The 23,074-nt window shown below is 37.6% G+C and overlaps 1 protein-coding gene across 1 annotated transcript in view; it reads left to right on the plus strand.

Annotated features, from left to right (window-relative positions):
* The window catches only part of SVEP1 (sushi, von Willebrand factor type A, EGF and pentraxin domain containing 1), a 193,990-nt gene that overhangs the window by 111,474 nt on the left and 59,442 nt on the right, over positions 1–23,074 (plus strand). The window contains exons 19-27 of the mRNA XM_070459306.1: positions 6,302–6,463; positions 7,210–7,301; positions 8,390–8,486; positions 10,229–10,342; positions 11,190–11,303; positions 12,101–12,302; positions 15,389–15,546; positions 17,709–17,910; positions 19,765–19,940. Coding sequence (XP_070315407.1) covers positions 6,302–6,463; positions 7,210–7,301; positions 8,390–8,486; positions 10,229–10,342; positions 11,190–11,303; positions 12,101–12,302; positions 15,389–15,546; positions 17,709–17,910; positions 19,765–19,940 — 1,317 coding nt within the window. The remainder of the gene's footprint in view (positions 1–6,301; positions 6,464–7,209; positions 7,302–8,389; positions 8,487–10,228; positions 10,343–11,189; positions 11,304–12,100; positions 12,303–15,388; positions 15,547–17,708; positions 17,911–19,764; positions 19,941–23,074) is intronic.

A 23,074-nucleotide genomic window follows, 5' to 3' on the forward strand; every position in this document is an offset into this window, starting at 1 on the left:
ATTGGTTATGTTGAGCATCTTTTCATGTGCCTACTGGCCATCTGTGTGTCTTCTTTGAAGAAATATCTGTTTAGTTCTTTGGCCCATTTTTTGATTGGGTCGTTTATTTTTCTGGAATTGAGCTCCTGGAGTTGCTTGTATATTTTTGAGATTAATTATTTGTCAGTTTCTTCATTTGCTATTTTTTTCCCCTATTCTTAAGGCTGTCTTTTCACCTTGCTTATAGTTTCCTTCATTGTGCAAAAGCTTTTAAGTTTCATTAGGTCCCATTTGTTTATTTTTGCTTTTATTTCCAATATTCTGGGAGGTGGGTCATAGAGGATCCTGCTGTGATTTATGTTGGAGAGTGTTTTGCCTATGTTTTCCTTTAGGAGTTTTATATTTTCTTGTCTTACATTTAGATCTTTAATCCATTTTGAGTTAGGGTTAGGTGTTAGAAAGTGTTCTACTTTCATTCTTTTACAAGTGGTTGACCAGTTTTCCCAGCACCACTTGTTAAAGAGATTGTCTTTTCTCCATTGTATATCCTTGCCTCCTTTGTTGAAGATAAGGTGTCCATAGGTGCGTGGATTTATCTCTGGACTTTCTATTTTGTTCCATTGATCTATATTTCTGTCTTTGTGCCAGTACCATATTGTCTTGATGACTTTGTAGTAGCTTTGCAATATAGCCTGAAGTCAGGCAGGTTGATTCCTCTAGTTCCATTCTTCTTTCTCAAGATTGCTTTGGGTATTTGAGGTTTTTTTGTATTTCCATACAAATTGTGAAATTATTTGTTCTAGTTATGTGAAAAATGCCATTGGTAGCGTGATAGGGATTGCATTGAATCTATAGTTTGCTTTGGGTATTATACTCATTTTTACTATATTGATTCTTCCAATCCATGAACATGATATATTTCTCCATCTATTTGTGTCCTCTTTGATTTCTTTCATCAGTGTTTAATAGTTTTCTATATATAGGTCTTTTGTTTCTTTAGGTAGATATTTTCCTAAGTATTTTATTCTTTCCATTGCAATGATGAATGGAATTGTTTCCTTAATTTCTCTTTCTGTTTTCTTATTGTTAGTGTATAGGAATGCAAGGGGAACTTTGCAAAAAATAAAAAGTTGTTGACCTCCATCTGTTATACCACTGGGAACAGAACAAGCATGCCTGGCAAAAGATGACTTTTTAAAAAATTGTGTGTCCTACCCATTCTGTATATCCTTATTGAAAAACCCAAGACCTGTGGCAGTCTGGACTTCCCAGGTGGCACTAGAGGTAAAGAACCCACCTGCCAATGCAGGTAGACTTAAGAGACATGAGTTTGATCCCTGGGTGGGGAATATCCCCTGGAGAAAAGAATGGCAACCCACTCCAGTATTCTTGCATGGAGAATCCCACAGACAGAGAAGCCCGGCAGGCTGCAGTTCATGGGGTCACACAGAGTCGGACACAACTGAAACGACTTAGCACATATGCATGACAATCTAAAGTGTAAAAACTTCCCTTATTGAATGAGTGATGTTTTTAATCATCAGTGGCTTATTAGCCAGTCTGATGGTTCCTGATTTCCCCAAGCTACACACACATATATACATTTGTATCCAGTCAGAGACTGAGCTTTCTAGAAAATAAATACTTAGGATGTTTTGAGTGTAGATGTGGGCAGGGGGCAGGGGATGTCCAGCATTGCGTTCTGGGAGTTGTAGTCCCCGTAAGTTAAGTGCTACCCTAAATATATGTTTTATATGCTGCATCTGTTTGAATCTCAGAACCAGAATCACAGTAGATGAAAGCCTCTTAGACATGAGGAACTGGGCAAAAGTGTTCATCAACCTAATGCTTCACTGAAGAAATGAGAAGAAAGATTAGCTAGGAACTACTTGAAACTCATAAACCATGTGTGTTGTGTAATACCAGCTGTGGATTTTTTTTTTTTAATTGAAAGTCAGACAAAACCTCACATTATGGTTAAAAGAGATCTACCAAAGACTCTCTCATTTTGTCAGTATACAGTCTAACTTCGGAACAAAGTCCGCAGGAAAAATAAGTGTTCTCTCTTTCCCTTCCTCCCTCCCTCCAACTGCAAAAGCCAACTGGGATTTTCGCAGTGAAATAAGTTCATATTTGACAATTTTTTCCTTTAAGTTTCCGAACAAGCCTTGAGGTTTTCTCATACCAAATTGCTGCGATTAAGAAATTGTAATTCCCAGAAAATCTTTAAACTTCTGGTAACTGCTCTATTTCTAATATTCCTAGCATATGTTTAACCATATTCTACTTGTCGTGAGTGGAATATAAGTAGTAGTTGGTAATGACACTTTCCCCTGTGGTGCTGGATAAGCACCGTTTTGTTTTTACTTAAAGTGTTCTAGAATAGTCCCTCATATATATTTCTGTAGTTTTCAATCAGCCCCCTTTCTGTCCCCACCCCATCTTTCTCTCCTTTTCCTCTTTTTCTTTCTGTACTGGTTTATTTTTATGGGCATGTTGTGCAGTTTACCTTATTTTTTGCTGACGTACCACTTTTTGCATTATTTAGCCTTTGAACTTAAAACATCATTAATAAATATAGTGATTATATTTAAGTATATTACTATATTGGGCTACCTAAGTGGCTCAGTAGTGAAGAATCTGCCTGTGGTGCAGGATACCTAGCTTCAATCCCTGGGTCAGGAAGATTCCCTGGAGAATGAAATGGCAACCCACTCCAGTATTCTTGCCTGGGAGAATCGCATAGCCAGAGAAGCCTAGGAGGCTACAGTCCATAGGGTCACAAAAAGAGTCAGACACAACTTAGCAACTAAACAAGGACAAGTATAACTATGTTAGTATAACGTAATATTCTTTATACATTTCACCTATCATCATGTGTTAGGATATTAAACAGTTTTGAGTCCTTAGTTAACAGTCTTGAGTTTTGGTTACAAGAGTCTGAAATTTTTAAGTTTTTAAAAAGATTTTTACCAAAACAATAAGTCCCACAAATGGGTTTTTGGTGATGGTGTGGTTTACATGTGGTCCCAATAGAAGGAAAGATTATTTGTGGAACAAGATAACATCACCCCTTACCTTGACCCTCTAGGATGAAATTAAAAGGAGGCTCAGAATGAGAGGCTTTGACTTCTGGCTTTGTCATCAGAAACTAGTGTCTCTAAAACTAAATTTTTCCCTTTATACCATCAGGGGACAGGCGTGTGGGGTTACATTTTTTCCTGTTCATTTCAGTGCTCTATTTTTAATTCTATTTTTATATCACTTTTGGCATATTTAAATATTTTCTCTCCTTCTCTGCAATATAAGAGGTGAAAAGGATTTTGTTTCATTTTTCTTGACTTAGAAACCATAGTTTCTTTGTCCAAGATTCAAAACAAAAGCTTTCTCCCCTCTTTCCTTATGATGTTAATCCATTGGGAACTGTGTCATGTATGTGTCAATGTCTGTATATTTAATACTGTAGTAGATAGTGCTATTATTATGTATATGTGTATGTTTATACATTCATGTGTTGTTTGAGTGCGTGCTAAGTCACTTTAGTCATGTCTGACTCTTTGGAACCCTGTGCACCGTAGCCTGCCTGGTTCCTCTGTCCATGGGATTCTCCAGGCAAGAATACTGGAGTGGGTGGCCACATCCTCCTCCAAGCGATCTTCCCTACCCAGGGATGGAACCCACATCTCTTACATCTCCTGCATTGGCAGGCGGGTTCTTTACCACTAGCACCACATGTGTGCATGTGTATGTACTAACTACATATATAAATTATATATTAAATTCTGATTATCCACTCTTAGAAAGTACATTTGTGATGACACCTGTTTGCCCTTGGAATGTAATTTAAACTAATTTCCACACGAAAGTTTATTTTGCACTTTCTGGATCAAAAAGCATAGAATAGACAACACAGTACCATGTTTGCTGTTTTGAGATGCCAACTGGCTTATTGAGTTTTAATCTTAAGATTTTATTATTATGTTTTAGTGTAATTTTTGACTGTTAAAGTATAATTATATACTACAGCTGACAGTATAATTCTGTCAGGTTTTCTTTTTAAGAGTGAGGTTGTACTGAAAAAATTATATTAAAAAAATAGTTTAATTCATTATAGCATCTTGAGTTTTACAGGCAGCATTTATGTTTCTAGCATATGATACACATTCATAGATATCTTTTCAAACAGAAAATTTATGCTTTTTCCAGTAGAAGATTTATGCTTTCAGTTAACTATTAATAATTAGGTTTTTGGCAAGTATTAATACCTCTTCTAAATAGGCAGTTATTTTTGGAAATTTGAGAATGAGGAATTCTTTATAAACTCCTGTAAGTTTATGTTTTGTGCAAAGCCTCTGTTACCTCTAGTAACAGAGTAGATTATTTATTTTATTCCTGGTGAAACAAAGATAATTTAGAGTTTAAAACTTTTCTTGAATGTGGCAAATGTACCCACCAGAATTTTTTTTCTAAATATGCATTAATATCTGTGTTATCTTCTGCCATCTCTTGATTCAACTCCTGAGTTTTTGTCAGTTGGGTATGTAAAAGAGATCTTTTGCAAAAGATTTGGCTGGCTGTTTTTGCTTAAGAAATTTGATCTAAGCATCTTGAGATTATGACAGATGTGTTGTCATTTATTTAATGTTTATTGTCCTACCGATAGAGAGATGCCACCACTTGGAGTATCCTGCTCCCTTGAGCCTCAAGTGTATCTCTAACTCTTTAAACCTTGTTGGTAATTATTTCTGCTAAACTAATTTTTGTTATCAAGAATCCAAGACCTAAAGGGTAAGTATGCTGATACACTGAGTAGCTGTTTCCCTGTGTTCTATCTTCCATGCCTAATTTTATACAGATAGGTCTTAATAGTTACAGTAGTTTTCTCAGCTTGTAATGACTTTCGGGCTCACCCAAATGACTCCAGTTCACACACTCCACCTGAATTTGTCTTTGGATCATTGTCTAAAACCCCAACCCACAGATTTAGTCATGGGTAATCTTTCTCACTGCCCCTCCGCCACATGTAACCAAAATTTATTGAAGAAAATCCATATTAGGTTTTGAGCTCTTTTCTTTTTAATTTTATTTATTTATCTAAGTATTTTTTGGCTGTGCTGGGTCTTTGCTAGTTCACTGGGCTTTTCTCTAGTTGCAGTGAGCAGGGGCTGTTCTCTAATTGTGATGCTTGGGCTCCTCATTGCGGTATCTTCTCTAGTTGCAGAGCATAGCCTCTAGGGCGCATGGGCTTCAGTAGCTGTGGCTCCTGGGCTCTAGAGCACTGTCTTAACAGATGTGGTGCATGGGTTTAGTTGCTCTGTGGCTTGTGGGATATTCCCAAACCAGGGATCAAACTCCTGTCTCCTACATTGGTAGGCATGTTCTTTACCACTGAGCCACCAGGGAAGCCTGGGGACCTTTTCTCGTATTCCACCAGAGGTTGGCAAGAGAATTTCATACTTGGTTAAATGACAATATTCAACTGAATGTAGTATATGAAAAGCATTTAAAGCACAAAATAACATTAAAAGGTTTAAAAATAGAAGATCCCTCCCAATACATAATAGACAACTATATAGGAGCAAGAACCATTTCAGATAAACATAAAAATACAACTTCATGTATCACGAAAATGCAAATTAACAGAGCAGTTCCATTTTTACCTTCAAATAGAAAAAAGATCATTTTCAATGCTGATGAGCATGCATTGAGAAGGGTAATTTCATATACTGCTGATGGGGTTGTAAATTACATTTTTTTTAATGATTCAAGCATGGTATATTTATGGCTTTAGATTTTCATATCTTTAGCTTTAACTAAAGCCAAGTGTTATCCCAAGGAAATAATCAGAGTTATATAAAAAAATTTGTATAGAAAATTTCATGTCAGCATTATTTATAATATTAGAAATTATTAGAAACAAATAGAACTAGTAGAAACAACTGCAGTTGTTCAATAGTAGAGGAAATACAAGATAATTATGGTCTGCCAGTGAGATATAATATATTTCATTTATTAAACATTGTGTTATTTAATGATTTGGGGAATGATTTGCTTGTATATAAAGTGGAAAAATTGGAGTACAATATTATATGACCAATTCTGATTTTTATTAAGTTAATGTGTGTTGTTAAAGGTGGAAAGGAAACAACAAAATATTTACTTAAGTGGTCTGAGTGTTACTTAATGACCTAGGTATTAAATACGTGCAAGAGAAAATATCAGCAATGTGATAGCTTTCTTATAACCAAAGGTTAATGCACTTCTCTTAGAAGGTAGGGTATATTGCTTTATAAGCACAAATGGTTTTTTCTTTCTTTTGCAGTTCCTTGTCCAGTGGGAGAATTCTCTCGTTCTGGGTTAATGCCCTGTTATCCATGTCCTCAAGACTACTACCAACCCAATCCAGGGAAGTCCTTCTGTTTATCTTGTCCCTTTTATGGAACTACAACCATCACGGGTGCCAGATCCATCACAGATTGTTCCAGTAAGATGATAATACTTCATTTCTCATCTTATCCTGTATTGGAGAGTTTTGTTTGTCTCTGCGGTAACTTTAATTGCGAATATTATTTATTTTCAATGCCTTTGGGTGTCTGGATGTGTTTAGCTGTCCTTTTGAAGGTGTTTTTGATGACAGCGACTCGATGCTTCACTCTGGGACTGTCGAACTTGATAACCTCCAAATTTCTAAGAGTCTAGAATTTAATGACATGTCACATCTGTCTCTCATGTTCTGTCTTTTTACTTGACTAAAGGAAAATATATGTGGCTTTACTGACTCTGAGAATCAAAATCTTGACCATGGCATTTAAATAGAGTCAATTCATAGAGAACAGACTTGTGGTTGCCACGTGTGAGGAGGTTGTGGGGGGGGATGGAGTGGGAGGTTGGGATTAGCAGATATAAGCTATTGTATATAGAATGGATCAACAGCAAGGTCCTATTGTATAGCACATGGGACTATATATCCAGTATCCTATGATAAACCATAATGGAAAAGAATAAGAATAAAATATATAAAAATATATATTGCTATATATTCACTCATATATATATATATATATATATATTAAACTGAACCACTTTGCTACCCAGCAGAAATTAACACAATATTCAAAGACAACTATACTTCAATTAAAAAAGAAAAAGGAAAAAAATAGAATGCACTTAATTTGCAATATCTACTATACCAAATACTTTTCTCAGATATTTCCCCTTTAACTTTATTAGGCTTTAGTTCAACTTTCTCCGCAGCAGAGGAAAGTACAGTACTTCTTGCTTCTCCTGGACATGTCAAAAAGAAGTATGAAGTCAGCAGTCAGGCAAGTCTACTTTGTACTTATAAAATTTTCTCTAATGGAGTGCTTGGAAAACAATTTGTCATTATACATGTCGCACAGAGGAAAACTACCAGACTTGAAACTTCAACTAATCAAGGCTCATGAATATTATCAATGAATAATTACATTTGCTTATGACTTATAATAGGAACTTTCCAAGAATGTGCCATTAGAAGTCCTAAGTACCAGAAATTGGAATTTTTCCCTGTGATGTCTGGTGTAGAGAATTATGGATGTGGAGAGTCTTTTGATTTGCTAATAATTATCATGTACCATGAGCATAACCCATCATTTGAGTAAGCATGTTGGGATTAGCCAAAGGCTTTTTCTGATTAGCAGGACAAGTTACTCAACTTCCATGAAAGATATTTAGATTTTTTGCCAGCGGGAACGGGGGGAATCATTTATTGGAGAAAAGCTGTGACTTTTTTAAAAATTAAGAAACATAACTCATAATTGTTCTCCATTTATTTTTTAAAGACTAGTGAAGACCAATTATTTTGAGTGATTCAGCCATTAATCTGAATGCACCTTGCCCAATGTCATAATAAATTCCAAGGCTTTAAGTATCTTTAAGGAGGATAATGAAGTTATATTTCTTATTTTAACTTCCAGCATCCAAACATTCTCACTTGTAAGGGCTTCATAAGTGAAGCTTTGAAACTGAGCCCAATGGACATAGAACCTCTAAAGACATGGCTATCACCTCTGGAGACATATTAGAATCCACTGGCTAACTTTTTAAAATAATGATGCACAGATATAACTTCCAGAGATTCCTGATTTAACTGGTTTGGGTTGGGACCCGTCCTTAGTAAACTTTTTAAATTCCTTAAATGAAGTCTGACATGCAGCCAGCATTGAGTGACACTGCCTGGGTTTAGCAGAGCATCACTCAAGAATAATATATAGCATTTGTGCCAGTATATGGCAGGTACCAATGTTAATGCAGGCAGCAGTCCTACTGGACTCACTTGGAAATTGGAACCAGCTAATGCTGTGAATCTTCTAACTCCCTACTCAGAGTTGCTTTGAAATGGACTCGTCTCTGATGAATTTTCTTTTCACAGGTTTTCCATGAATGCTTCTTAAACCCCTGCCACAATGGTGGAACCTGCCAACAACTGGGCCGTGGTTATGTGTGTCTCTGTCTGCCTGGATATACAGGTAACACAGAGGAATGCAAATTTTCGTGTTATCTTTCATACTGCATCATTGTAACTTGAAGTATCAAACTTTGAAACTTTAAAGATGAATGCCATAAGATACATCAGACTGGGGACTTCCCTGGCAATCTAGTGATTAAGATTTAACCTTCAAAAAGACAGGGGGGTACAAGTATGATCCCTGGTTGGGGAGCTGAACATCTCACATAACTTGTAGCCAAAAAACAAAACACAGAACAAAAGCACTATTGTAACAAATTTAATAAAGACTTTAAAAATGGTCTACATAAAAAAAAAAAAAAAACTTAAAAAAATAATGATGCACAAAAATTTGGTTGAACAAGACAAACCAATATGTGAAAAAACTATACAGATCTTACAAATGACAATTTTCTTTGTATGTTTTGGAGGAAGAATAATAAGAATCATCTTCTCTGTGAAAAAATCACATCGTAACTTATAATTTAAATTTGAATACTGTTCCAGAGGTCATGTCCAAGGTTGCATTCTGACACAAATTAAATGCATGACACTCAACCTAGAACAGATTGTCTAGCATAAACATTTTTAAACAAATTCCAGTTTCTCTCATTTGTTTCACACGAATGGAAGTTCTTATGGCCATGATGTGTTGTTTATTTCTGTCTTTCTGCAAGCTGTGCTTAGGAAAACAGTATGGGTTTGAACTTGATTATGTAGGAATTATGTAAGAATTGTGTTTTCTTGCAGCTTGGTTCAAATTCCAGTTCAGTACAGAAAGATAATGTTTTTTTTTTTTTTTGAGGAGAAATGAACTATATATTAAATGTTGCAGCTCATTTAAAATAATTTCCTGTTTTCTTCTGGAAATGCAGTTTTTCCTTTTTGAGTTTTGTGTCACCAGCATGAAGTATTTTAATGCGAAAAGTGGTATTTAGATAAAAGAATTCACCACAAAAGAGAAGTTGGAAGGCAAAATACCGAATATTGTCATTCCACTTATTTCAGCATGTGCACACATGTATGTGTGTGTGTTTCAATTTTTATAAGAATTTTTGTCCCAACATTCCATAAGAAATAATAATCTTGTCCTAGAATTTTATAAACGAGAGTTTGTTGAGAAAAGCGTAGTATATGACAGGGATTCTCAAATTTTGATGCGTATCAGAATCATCTGGAGGATTTCCTAAAACACAGACTGTGGCACTTCTGTCACATTCCCAGGGGATTACTGATGCTATTGATCCAGAGACCCTTCTTTGAGATCTCCTCATGTAGAAGAATATGGGTTTCATCAGAGTTAGTCCATAGAAAGACTGTGTGTACCCTATGAAAAGATAAACCCTATTCTAGGACGCCTGGCATATGAGTTGAGATCTGGCAGGATCTAACACCACCCCCATTTCTTAGCCAAGTGGCCTTGGTAACAAGTACATATGACTTTTTACTTTTCACTTTGAAATCAGACTAATTCCTGATTAGTCTGATTAGCATACATTTTATGCTTCCAGATTTCCCTCTATCCCCCCTGCTTCTGACTTGGGATCTTTTGCTGTCTTTTATGTATCCTTGTAAGGAGAGCTTAAATCTATTTAGAAAGAGGTAATACCTTCATGAAATACTTAATTAGATGGTAATTCCTAACATATTGCCTTTTTTTTCATCACTGCCACTCCCTATAAATTCAGGTTATTGGGATAATTACCTTTAAGGGACGGTTCTGTTCATCCTTTCTTTGATTGACCTTCAGTGTTTGCATTTTAGGCTTAAAATGTGAGATAGACATTGATGAATGCAGCTCACTGCCCTGCCACAACAATGGAGTTTGCAAGGACCGAGTTGGAGAATTCATTTGTGAATGCCCATCTGGTTACACAGGTAAGGAAGGAGTGTCTCATTCTTACAATATAAACCTTTGAAACCTTAAAATAATGAGTTGCCATCTCACACCTGTTAGATTGGCTATCATCAAAAGGTAAGAGATAACAGTGCTAGTGAGGACATGGAGAAAAGGGGGACTATTGTGCACTCTTGGTGGGAATGTACATTGCTTCAGCCGTGGTGGAAAACAGCATGGAGGTTCCTCAAAAAGTTGGAAATAGAATTACCATACAGTCCAACAATCCTTCTTCTGGGTATCCATTCAAAGAAATGAAATCACTATCTCAAAGAGATATCTGTACTTCCATGTTCATTGCAGCATTATTCACAATAGCCAATGGCCAAGATATGGAAACAAGCTAAGTATGTATCAAGAGATGAATGGATAAAGAAAATGTGAGGTAGGTAGGTAGGTAGATATCCTTCAATGCTGTGTCACTTCAGTTGTGTCTTAACTCTTTGTGACCCTGTAGACTGTAGCCCACCAGGCTTCTCTGTCCATGGGATTCTGCAGGCAAGAATATTGGACTGGCTTGCCATGCCCTTCTCCAGGGGATCTTCCTGGAGGGCAGGGATCAAACCCACATCTCATTGTGTCTTCTGCATTGACAGGCAGGTTCTTTACCACTAGCGCCACCTGGGAAGCCCTATGTATAACATTTATTGGAATATTATTCAGCAAATAATTATATTTAGCAAAGTGCATATTTTTCCACAAGCATATTAGCCTTGATTTCCAATTTCTCTGCTCTTACACCTGAACAACTTGCTTGAAACGATTAGTCTTAAATTCCTTTAAGTTTTGTCAAGTACAAATATTCTATGATTCTATGATTCTTTACAGGTCAACTATGTGAAGAAAATGTAAATGAGTGCAGCTCTAGTCCTTGTTTAAATAAAGGAACTTGCGTTGATGGCCTGGCTGGTTATCACTGCATGTGTGTGAAAGGATACATGGGTAAGATGTTTTCATTCTTCCTAGTTGTCTTTTAAATAGTTCTGTAAAGTCTCATAAATCATTATATTTACTGTTATATATGTGACATTATATAAGTTAATGTTAATTTTCTGATTTTATAACTGTGCCATGATTTTATAAGTGAAAGTCCTTATTTTTGAGGAAATTCACACAAGTATTTAGAGGTAAGAGAGCATTGGGTCTAAAATTGACTAAAGCAATTCAGAAAAAGTAATATGTTCTTGTACATGTCTGTGTATATATGTATATGTAGAGACAGAAAGAGAAGACTTGAGTTTATATGCTAAGACAAACACTCAAGAAGTAACTGGAGATGAATTATATAAAATATTATTATAAGTGAATGCTAAGTAATAGAATGTATATGTGTGTGTGTATATATATACACACATATATAACTGGTAAAGAATAAGTCCAAAACAGAAAATGATCAGTGATAGAAAGAGGCAAGATCAAAGATACAGATGAACATTTTGAACTATATGTGCTAGTTTCATTTTTATTTAAACATTATCTCAGTTAGATGTTCATTGCTAGTGTTAGTTACAGAAAAAGGTAAGATTGAAAGAGCAGATTATCAAAAATACAGTCCTAAAATGACTTAGAAACGCCAGAACTTATTTAGGGATAGGTCCCAAAACTGTTTGGTCAGCCAGTCGCTCTGCAGCCTCCCTTTCATCCTTTCGAAGCAGCATCCTCCAAGGAGTCCTCACCTTGATTCCAGTTTTCCAAAGGGGTTAACCTTTGGGCTGTCTCTCATCCTCATCCATCCCCAGGCCTACACTGTGAAACAGAAGTCAATGAATGCCAGTCAAGCCCATGTTTAAATAACGCAGTCTGTGAAGATCAGCTTGGGGGGTTCTTGTGCAAATGCCCACCTGGATTTTTGGGCACCCGGTGTGACATAAACATGGATGAGTGTCTCAGCCAACCATGCAAAAATGGAGCTACCTGCAAGGATGGTGCCAATAGCTTCAGGTAATAATAGACTAAGCCTGACTTAATCTTAACTGTTCAGTCATTCTGCCGTCTTACAGAATATTACTTTGAATCCCAGGCCAGCCCTTCCCAAATCCTAGCCCAAGGATAAGCTATGGTAGAATCTGACTACCATCTGATGTTCTGATTTCCTACCTCTTGGGTAAAGTCTGGAATTTTATAATAGACAATCTGTATGTTTTAAGTTCTCCTGTGTTTCTGAAGCACAGCCAGACTTTGAAACCACTATCCTATGCTTGGGAAGTCATAAAAGATAAAAGGAAGGACATTTATTCAAAAGCAAATGCAGAATCACTATTCAAAACCCAGTTTTAAATGTTTTATATTTTAGCTGGAGTTTTCGCACCAGCTAAAATCAGAAGGAATAGTGCAATCCTACTGTCACAGTGCCATTCTATGACCATGGTTTTCAAATTTTTTTTAGTTTGGTGTCCCTTGTTTCCAGGGAAATCAAAGTGTAAACAAATAAAAAAATTAAAGCTAAGCTTTTATGGTTGAAAATAGTGGTGTTTTGGAGGAGAAAGACTGGCTTCCTGAGGCAGGTCTTAGGGTACCAGTAGAAAGCAATTTGAAAACCAACACTTTTTTTTTAATCATTATCAACTCTGCTCTGTTCCATTCACTTCCCCTTGCAGGATCTGTGGCTCCTGCAGTACAAAAAGAGACTGGCTTTGCTTGCAGAATTTTAGGGATCTTTACTATCCTCAGCAAGCAACTGGTTCTGCAAGTTTTCAAGTTAAAAGCAAAAAAAAAATAAAAAATTTCTACCTCAGTTGCAACATTTCCCAGCCCCCTTCCATTACCATCCCCCAAAAGAGCTAGGACACTATCTGGAAGAAATAAGGAGCCAGTTCTGCCAGTGAGACTTTCACTGTCAATATGAAAATGAGATCTTCACGTAGCATCAACTTGTCATAGGTTTTTTTGTATCTTCAAGCATATGGCAATGAGACATTTCCAGATGAACAGCAAGAGTTCCAAACTCTCCCCAGGGTCCAAAACAATTGATAAATACCAAATTTGTCTAAATCCTAACTAGAGGAAAGGTGAAGAAGGCAAACTCTCCTACTTCAAAAGCAATGCTAGTTGCCACCAAAGTGAATCTGTTTCACAGAGATACTGAGCTACTATAATGATATCAAACATGGACAGATATACATCAGAAATTAAAACAACATTGTAAATCAACTATACTTCTATAAAATTTAAAAAACAAATATTTTTAAAGCATTGCCAAAAAAAAAAAAAGCATGGACAGATAAAGATGAGTGAAATTCTAGCCAAAATAGGTTTACCATCAAATATACAGAACTCCATAAAGATGCCCACCAATTCCAACTGAAATTTTCTTTTAAACCTCCAAATACCATTTATTTATATTATTACCAATATCAAAGAGGCCCCCATATAAAGATGCTAGTAGTAATATTAACTACATTTATTGGGAAGATCCTTTTTAATTAAAGATATTTCAGATATACTAAAAATTACGAAGAATAATAAAAGTCATACACTCACCACAGTAGTGATCAATCCTTAGTCTTTTTCTATATTTGGTTCATATCTTTCATTTTTACAAAAATAAATTCTAAAGATAGATTTGGAGTCCCTCCAATAAGTGTGCACATACACACACATTCCTCTTCTTCACTAGTAGTAACCACTGTCTTGAAGTCGGTTTATAGCTTTCTCATTCAGACTTTGCTTTACTATATATATGACTTCATAAATAATAAATAGTATAGTTTTACATGTTAATATAAGTAGTATCATAATATACATATATATATAATCCTTTTGTATTTTGTTTTTCCTTTCAACACTGTGTATTTATTAATGTTGATATATTTGCCTCTAGTTTATTCATTTCAACTGCCAATTAGTATTCTATTGGATAATATACCATAGTTTATTTTCCCATTCACTTCTTCATGAACATGCAGAATGATGCTGTTGTGAACATTTGTTATACGTGTCCTTGCACACCTGGACAGTCATCTCCTAGAATTCATACTAGAAGTGAACATACAGGGCTCTGAGAGTGCAAACCCTCCACTTTCTTTGACATTGCCACATGGTTCATGACACTCTGTCAGTATTTGACATCATCCAATGTATTTTCCATTTGGAGGAGTTTAAATGGCTTCTTGCATTCCCCAGAGACTGTATGGCATCCTGATCGAGATCAAAGTCCCCCCCCCCCCCAACTTAGTATCAAGAGGACTTGGGCAACTTAACCTTTCTGAGCCACAATTTACTCATTGTAAACTGAGAATAATAATATTCTTCATCGTTATAAGGATTGAATTAATGTATGTGGGGAATTCCAGGTGGTGCTAGTGGTAAAGACCCCACCTGCCAATGCAGGAAGACCATAAGAGACACGAGTTCAGTCCCTAGGTCAGGAAGATCCCTTGGAGGGCATGACAACCCATTCCAGTATTCTTGCCTGGAGAATCCCATGGGCAGAGGAGTCTGGTGGGCTACAGTCCATGGAGTCACAAAGAGTCAGACACAGCTAAAGCAACTTGGCATGGCATATATAAGTGTTTAGAAGAGCGTGTGAACTTTTTACATTTTTTCCTAGCACTTCGTGGAGAGAGAAATTGGCAACGGGTGAATAATACTTTACCTTGACCTGAACTAATTTCTACTCTATTTTTTACCACTGTAACATTTCAAGTATATGTTGTCTTAAATAGGTTTATTTGAATGAACTTTAAAAAGTAATAGTTAAAACACCGTTTTAATGTGGAAAATGTGTTTCAGCATGTCAGGATTTTTTAACAATTCAGTTAAACTGAAAAAAAGAGAAAACAAAACAATTCACCCATTTTTCCCACCCCATGCCTGTGGCAACCACTAGTCTATTTTCTAGGCTATGGGTGTGTGTGTGGGTGGGTGTGTATACACATATATATATATTTAGATTTCACATGCAAGAGAGCTCATATTAGCACTAAACTTTCCAGAGTCTTTTGAGACGATGCTGTCATTAATGGGAGGCTGCTTCTAATGCCTTTCTGCAACTATGCTAATTGTTATAACATTTTGTATTCTTTCAGGTGCCACTGTGCGGCAGGCTTCACAGGGACTCACTGTGAGTTGAACATCAACGAATGTCAGTCTAACCCCTGTAAAAACCAGGCCACCTGTGTGGATGAATTAAACTCATACAACTGTAAATGTCAGCCAGGATTTTCAGGCAGCAGGTGTGAAACAGGTATATGTGAGCTTATTGTTGTTAAGAATGATATCAAGTATAGGGATACAATAACGACATCAATTTTTACCTGTGCTAAGCACAATCTGTATACCAAAAACTATGTGAAGCATTTTGTACTTGTTTAGCCTTCACAGCCATCCAGTAAACTGGCTCATGTTATCTCCAGGAGCACAGAGGAGGAGGTTGAGCTTAGAGATGCAAGGGTGAAATGGAGAAAATCGAATTTAACAGAACTCTTCACATTCTGCGTGTTTAGAAAGGACACTTGGATAAGTCACTTGATTTAGATTGTTCAGAGTCCATGGATATGTTTGAAGAATTAATGCTAAACTGCTTTCTTAAGCATAGGAGTCTTCTAGCTATAGGACTTTTGTTCTGTTGAGTGGGATATGCAGGATTGGGGCTCCTGAAATGGGGAAGAGCCAGGGCCCTGAGCAGGAATGGACTGTTGCCCTCACAGTGGACCCCCCTCTCTCCTGCAGTGTCAGTTACCCCACTCCCTTGATTATTCCCATCAGCCCACAGGTGCTTAGTGTCTCAACTTGAATGACTCCCCAGCCCCACCTCTCCTTCCAGGTATTCTGTTTCGAAGCTTCCTTTCACTGCAGAGTGCTTCTCCTGTCTTGGATATGCACTGTTGGTTTTATTTCAAACAATTTGTTGAACAAAAAGGAAACAGACTCACAAATACAGAGAACTAGTGGTTACTAATGGAAGGGGGAAGATGGGAGGGTAGGGTGGGTATAGGGATAGAAGAGATACACATTACTATGAGTAAAATAAATAGGCTGCAGGGATGAGCATAGGAAAGACAGTCCGTATGTTGTAATAACTATAAATGGAATATAACCTTTAAATATGTGAGTCACTGTGTTGTACACCTGAAGCTTATTTAATATTGTAAATCAGTTATATCTCAATAAAAATAATAATAGTAAAAGACACACAAAAGAAGGAATATGTTATTTATTTTGTAAGCAATATGTATTTAATTTTGAAACTGCTTCTTAGATTATCATATTTACTGAAATGAGCTTCTTTGGCGATAGTATTACGTACTTGGTACTACTTTAGACAATTGAAAAATGCTTCACAACTGCCATGATACTTCCTTTTTATTAAAGTGTAGTTGATTTACAAGGTTTTGTTAGTTCCTGGTATACACAGAGTGACTCAGTTATATATGTTTATATATACATGTATATATATTCTTTTTCATATTCTTTTCCCTAGACTATATTACAAGATATTGAATACAGCTCCCTTTGCTAAACTTGCTCATTTTATGTACAGTAGTTTATATCTTCTAGTCCCAGACTCCTAATTTATCCTGCTCCCCTCTTTAGTAAATATAAGCTTGTTTTCTACGTCCATAAGCCTGTTTCGTGAATAAGTTCATCTGTATCATTTTTTTTAGATTCCGCAGATAAGTGATATCATGATATTTGTCTTTCTCCATATGATTTACTTCATTTAGTGTGATAATCTCTAGGTCCATCCATGTTTCTGCAAATGGCATTAGTTCATTCATTACCAGGCTTCCCCAGTAGCTCAGAGGGTAAAGCGTCTGCCTGCAATGCGAAAGACACAGGTTCGATCCCTGGGTCGGGAAGATCCCCTGGAGAAGGAAATGGCAACCCACTCCAGGATTCTTGCCTGGAGAATCCCATGGACGGAGGAGCCTGGTAGGCTACAGTCCACGGGGGTCACAAAGGGTCAGACACAACTGCGTCACTTCACTTCATTCTTTTTATGGCTGAGTAGTACTCCATTTGTGTGTATGTGTGTGTGTGTGCTGTGAACACTGAAGCACATGTATCTTTTAGAATTAGACTTTTCTTCAGATATATGCCCAGGAGTGCAATTGCTGGGTTATATGGTAGTTCTGTGTTCTGGTTTTTGAGGAAACCTCCATCCTGTTTTCCACCGTAGCTGCACCAGTTTGCCTTCCAAACAGTAGAGGAGGATTCCCTTTTCTCTACACCCTCTGCAGCATTTATTATTTGTAGACATTTTAGTGATGACTCTCCTGACCATGTGAGGTGATACCTCATGGTAGTTTGGATTTACATTTCTCTAATAATTACTGGTGTTGAGCATCTTTTCATGTGTCTCTTGGCCATCTGTATGTCCTCTCATACTTTTCTTATTTGTTGCAGAACAGTCTGCAGGCTTTAACCTGGATTTTGAAGTTTCTGCCATTTATGGTTACGTCATGCTGGATGGTGTGCTTCCGTCCCTCCATGCTATAACCTGCACGTTCTGGATGAAATCGTCTGACGACACGAATTACGGGACGCCGATCTCCTATGCCCTGGAGAATGGCAGTGACAATACCTTCCTCCTAACCGATTATAACGGGTAAGCAGAGACATCAGGAAGGCCATATTAGGACTTATCCTGGCACCAGGTTAGAACTGACATGGGTGGGGATGGAGCGGTAGGAGGCTCAAGTGTTCCAACAGGACAACAGGGTGACAAGAGTCAAACAGAGCATCTCGACAGGTCCTGTACGAAGGCAGCGTTTCAGTGGTAGTACCTTATACGTGTATTGTGTTTTGCTATTTGCTAAATATGACCATCTGAGCCACCAAGGAAGCCCAGGTATTTTCATATGTTTTATTTTATTTGAGCTTCACAAGGACTTGAGGAACCTGATGCCCCTTAACAGGTGAAATGAATGAGAAGCTAAATGCTTTACCCATCCCCCCCCCAAATTTCACACCATGGGAGTGGCAGAATTGTCAAACTGACTGTTCAGACCAGTGCTCCTTTATTTACATATCAGAGTGGTCAAAGGTCAAAGGATTTCCATGGCACTGTTGGTCCTTGGAAGACCCTTGTATTGAATAAGAATCCATTTGAAATCTCCAGCGTGCAAGGTGACATTTTTTGGTGTCTTTTTGGATCAATTAGTTCCAGTTCAGGGCCCCATCCCTCTGGGCTGATAGGAAAGTCAACTTCAGCTGTTTCTCTGATTTCTTTCACTAGTGACTGCTTCTCCTGTCTTAGATACTCGTGGATCATCTAAAACCCACAGAGTTTTGCTAAAGAGCCACTGGCTCAGGCAAGACTTCCATCACTGGTTATCTGTCCACCCTGCTGATCACTGAGCTGCCTCTGTGGTCCTTTCAGAACCTCTGCTGTTTGCCACGTGTGGAGTCCTTGGCAAGGCTGTGAGTTTATGCCTTTTGATTAAGAAAGATGCTGTGGCACACCACATGGCCTTTTCCTCCCAGGTCTACCCAACCGTGTGGACTTTTGCTCCAGTTGCAGGCCTCAAGGACAATACATTGAGCTCCCCTTCCTTGCCTCAGTCCATGAGATTCTCACTATTCTGGTGGAAATCTTCGCGTCCTCAAACCCTATCCTTCTTAGTGGACTTGAACATTCAGAAACAAAATGTAAGAAATTTCAAAATCCTCCCCCAAGACAGATTGCATAGGAAGAGAAAACCTGTTGCCTGCTTGAGTTTGGGGAGGAAAAACAGTGGGGAAACAATTCTTGTTTTAGAAATATCTTTTCATAAACATCTTTGAATAGGGGTTTAGAAGCTGCTGATACAGTTACTCCAATGACTTCTTCTTTATCAGTTTCCCCGAATCTTTTCTTTTTCTCCATTTGTTTTTGAAGATACTCCACTTTCCACTGCTTCTTAACTTGAACATTTCTCTAAGTGACATGGTTGTTGGAACCCTTTTGTGGCTGGTCACCTAGTTTAGTGCCAATTATTCTTTCTCTTGCATCAATGTACTTCATCTGCCAAGTGACTGTTCTGGCAACAGAGAGATAGGACTGACTTCCTAGGACATCTCTGAAGTCTGTTCCAAGTTGTAGGAACATACATCCTAGAGAAAAGAAACCAGACTGACATTTGCGAAACTCTCATTCCTTCCATTCTTGACTCATTCTCTCTAGAATAGACAGTTGGTGAATTATCTCAAATTGGGCCAGTTTGTTTCAGCTTGTCCTAAGGCATTTTCCCTACCCCTCAGTGTTTAGGAAACACAAACCAGTTTTCAATGAGCTACAATACAATCAAAGGTAATTAGTAATCAAATCTGCTTCTATAAAATGTGGCTCAAATGGAGAAAAAGAGGTAATGGTTGTACCCGAAGTGCTTTACCGGCAAAAAAGGAAGAAAGATCGTAACATGCCCCACATATGGGATTACAACATGTGACTGATGATTGTATCCCTTGAATCTTTGTGCAGCTGGGTTCTTTATGTAAATGGCAAGGAAAAAATAACAGACTGTCCCTCCGTGAATGACGGCAATTGGCATCACATTGCCATCACTTGGACGAGTACTGGTGGAGCCTGGAAAGTCTACATCGATGGGAATTTATCCGACGGTGGCATGGGCCTCTCTGTTGGATCACCCATCCCTGGTACGTCTTAGCAAACAGAATATAATTCCATCTGATGCTGGAGGCGGTGGTGCTTTGATGAACATCAAGTTTGCTGAGTCATCACTCCCATTTACCACCTCCTAATTATCCAGACTGTGAATTATTAGAAGCTTTTCCTAGGCGAACTGTGTGACTTTGTATAAGAAATGCCTTGGGATCGAAAATAAGACTACCAAGATGCATGCTGAACTGACTGTGCCTGATTACTAAATTATCTTCCAAGAAGGAGATTAACTGCTGGTGTTTTGTTTGTTGGTTTTGTCTGTTATTTTTTTTTTTTAGGTTTGGTTTGTGATCAGTATACACACTAAACAAGTAGATTCAGAATATAAGCTGAAGCACTGCTAATAGTTATCTATCTTTTATGCCCTTTTTCTCATAGAACTCAGACTCTCTTCTAAAAATACTTTTAAACAAATATTTAGAGAGTTGAGTTTTGAAGGAATGCAAAAGTATTAAGTGTTCCAGGGTTCTCAGCATTGTACCTGGCAATAAGCCTGCTCTGTCTAGGTTCTTCTGTGACATATGTCATGTGAGCAGGAACAGCTAGAGGCTCCCTGTAGTAAATAAGGAAACATTAAAAGTGTTTCTGCAGGAAGTGGTATTATCCTCTGAAGGGAAGTGCTGGCTTCTTTTTGTGTTTAAAGTGTTGTTGTTTTTAACTTGCCCTTCTCTGAGTGGTGAGATTTTAGGTGGCTTTTATATTTCTTCTTGGTCCTTTTCTGATAATTTTATAATGAGCATTTATTTCATTTATGGTAAAAAAAAAAAGTTTCTATCTTAAAAGAATTGGAACTATAATAGTAGCTACCCATGGGGACAGTTCTCTGACCACAGTAATAAGAATGAATTATAGTCCATAACTATTGCAGAACTCCATTTGACCGACCCTAGTGAATGACTGACTGTGGTTTGGCTGACCAGATTTATTGAAGACTGTATTAGGTGAAATAGAAATTCTTCGGAAAGGACTGTCATTAGAGCAAGAATTAGGGGTAGAGGAAGATTCTGTGTTTGGTTTTAGACATACTGAGTATGAATTTTAATCCCACGAATGTATGAAGCTAAAAACATAATTTGATACCATTTTATATCAAAATGACAGAATTGTCTTTTAGTGATAGGCTATGTTTGTCAAGAATTCAGCATGGTGAATGCTCTTATAGAGTCCTGGGGGGGTGTGAAAATTGATCCAGACTTTCTGGGAAACTATTTAGAAACATTCATCAACAGCCTTAGAGAAACTCTTTGCATGGAACCAACAATTCTCTACCAGGAATTAATCAAAAAGAAAGAATCAGTGATCTGAATAAATATCTATGTATATATATATTTAGTTCAGTGTTACCTTGGTACCAAGCCTGGAAACAACTCCAGTATCCATTAAGAAATAGTTGTTAACTTAGTTAATTAAGAAAATTATGTATTGTTGTGCATTCACATAATAAAGTAACTATTAAAACTCATGAAATGAAAATATGTTCAAGAAAAGCAAGCTTCCAACATCATGTGTAGTAGGATCCTGTTCTGTGTGTTTTAAAATCTCTCTCATACACACATACTAAAAAAAATAATTTTAAAAACATATAATCTAGAAAGAAATACACAGAACTGTTAAATGATTTTTCCTGAGTAGGAAGAATTCCTTATACTTAATTTTTAAAAATGTTCTTCCATGTGTATTATTCATTTTTAATTGTTAATTTTATAAGAGGAATATATAGATTGGGAAATCATGAATGAGGGTTCTACAGACGTGGAGTGGCAGGATGGGAGAATAACTGAAAGAAGAGAGGAAGCCAAGGGTAGAATCCTGGGTTTATCAGAATCTAAGAGGCAGGTGGAGAAGGGAGACTGAGGATGAGCAGAAAGGTTCAGGGAGAACCAGGGGAGGATGCTATCATGGAAACCAACTGCAATCAGGAGGGCTCCTGGCAGGAAGCAAGTGACACACGCAAGAAGGATAACTGAAGAATTTCATGAAAGGACTGTTTTCAAAGATGTGGGCTTCCCAGGTAGTGGTAAAGAACCCGCCTGCCAATGCAGGTAGACGTGAGAGGTGGGGGTTCGATCCCTAGGTTGGGAAGATCCCTTGGAGTAGGAAACGGCAACCCACTCCAGTATTCTTGCCTGGAGAATCCCATGGACAGAGGAGCCTGGCAGGAAGTGGTCCATAGGGTCACAAAGAGTCAGACACAATTGGAATGACTTAGCATGCTGTCCTGAGCAAAGTTAAGAGAACCAAAATGTAGTAAAATGCCCCTTGGCTAGTAGCGATGGAAAGTCACAAGAGATGCACATGAAGTGACAGAGAGTGGGAGTTGTCACCAGAATGTAGGCAAACCTGTAGTGATGGTTTGCCTACAAACCAGTGATGCAAGAGAGAGGAAAGCAGCCCCTTCCGTCTGTTGCCTGGGCGGAAGTTATCCAAGAAGTTAAACTTGTCTCTCATCCCACTTTCTTACCTTGGGCTGGTCTCTCCATTGGCCAGACAAACAGAGGCCAGAGGATTGAAGAAACCAGGTGGTGTAGTCCATGGGTGTCAACCGTGCGGCCACAAAGCAGAGTGGAGAAAGGGGGAGGGTGGCTCTCGAGGGGTACAGACCTTCTAGAGTGCCAGGAAGGGCAGGTTAGTAGAGTGAAATGCTTCCAAGAAGCAAGTGATATAGAGAGGTCACCAGAGGTGAATATTGAAGAGTTTCCTTTGTTTTGGGTCATTAGGTGGCCACTGGAAGGAATGTTCCTTGGAATTAGTAATAGAACTTTAAGCATTATAGGCTAAAGAATAAGATAATGAAGAGCAGCTACTGGTAATCTGTCACAGAGGATAATTTCCTAGAGCAGAAGAGGCAAAAAAGGACTTAGTTACTTTGTGGACATAAAATACTATATGCATATATAAGTATATATGTAGTTTTATAGTTAAATATTTATAAATCTAATCTTGTGTTCCAAATCGTCTTTGACTGATTTTTTAGTTGCTGTATAAAATGTCGAACTCATCTTACTGATAAATCATGCAGTGAATGTAGATAATTTAACTTCTCAATAATTTCCTCTGATACATTTGTATAGGCTGTGCCTTCATTAAGTTAGCATTTTAGAAATAACAG

The sequence above is a fragment of the Odocoileus virginianus genome, chromosome 31 (assembly GCF_023699985.2).
Source record: "Odocoileus virginianus isolate 20LAN1187 ecotype Illinois chromosome 31, Ovbor_1.2, whole genome shotgun sequence".
Classification (NCBI taxonomy): Eukaryota; Metazoa; Chordata; class Mammalia; order Artiodactyla; family Cervidae; genus Odocoileus; species Odocoileus virginianus.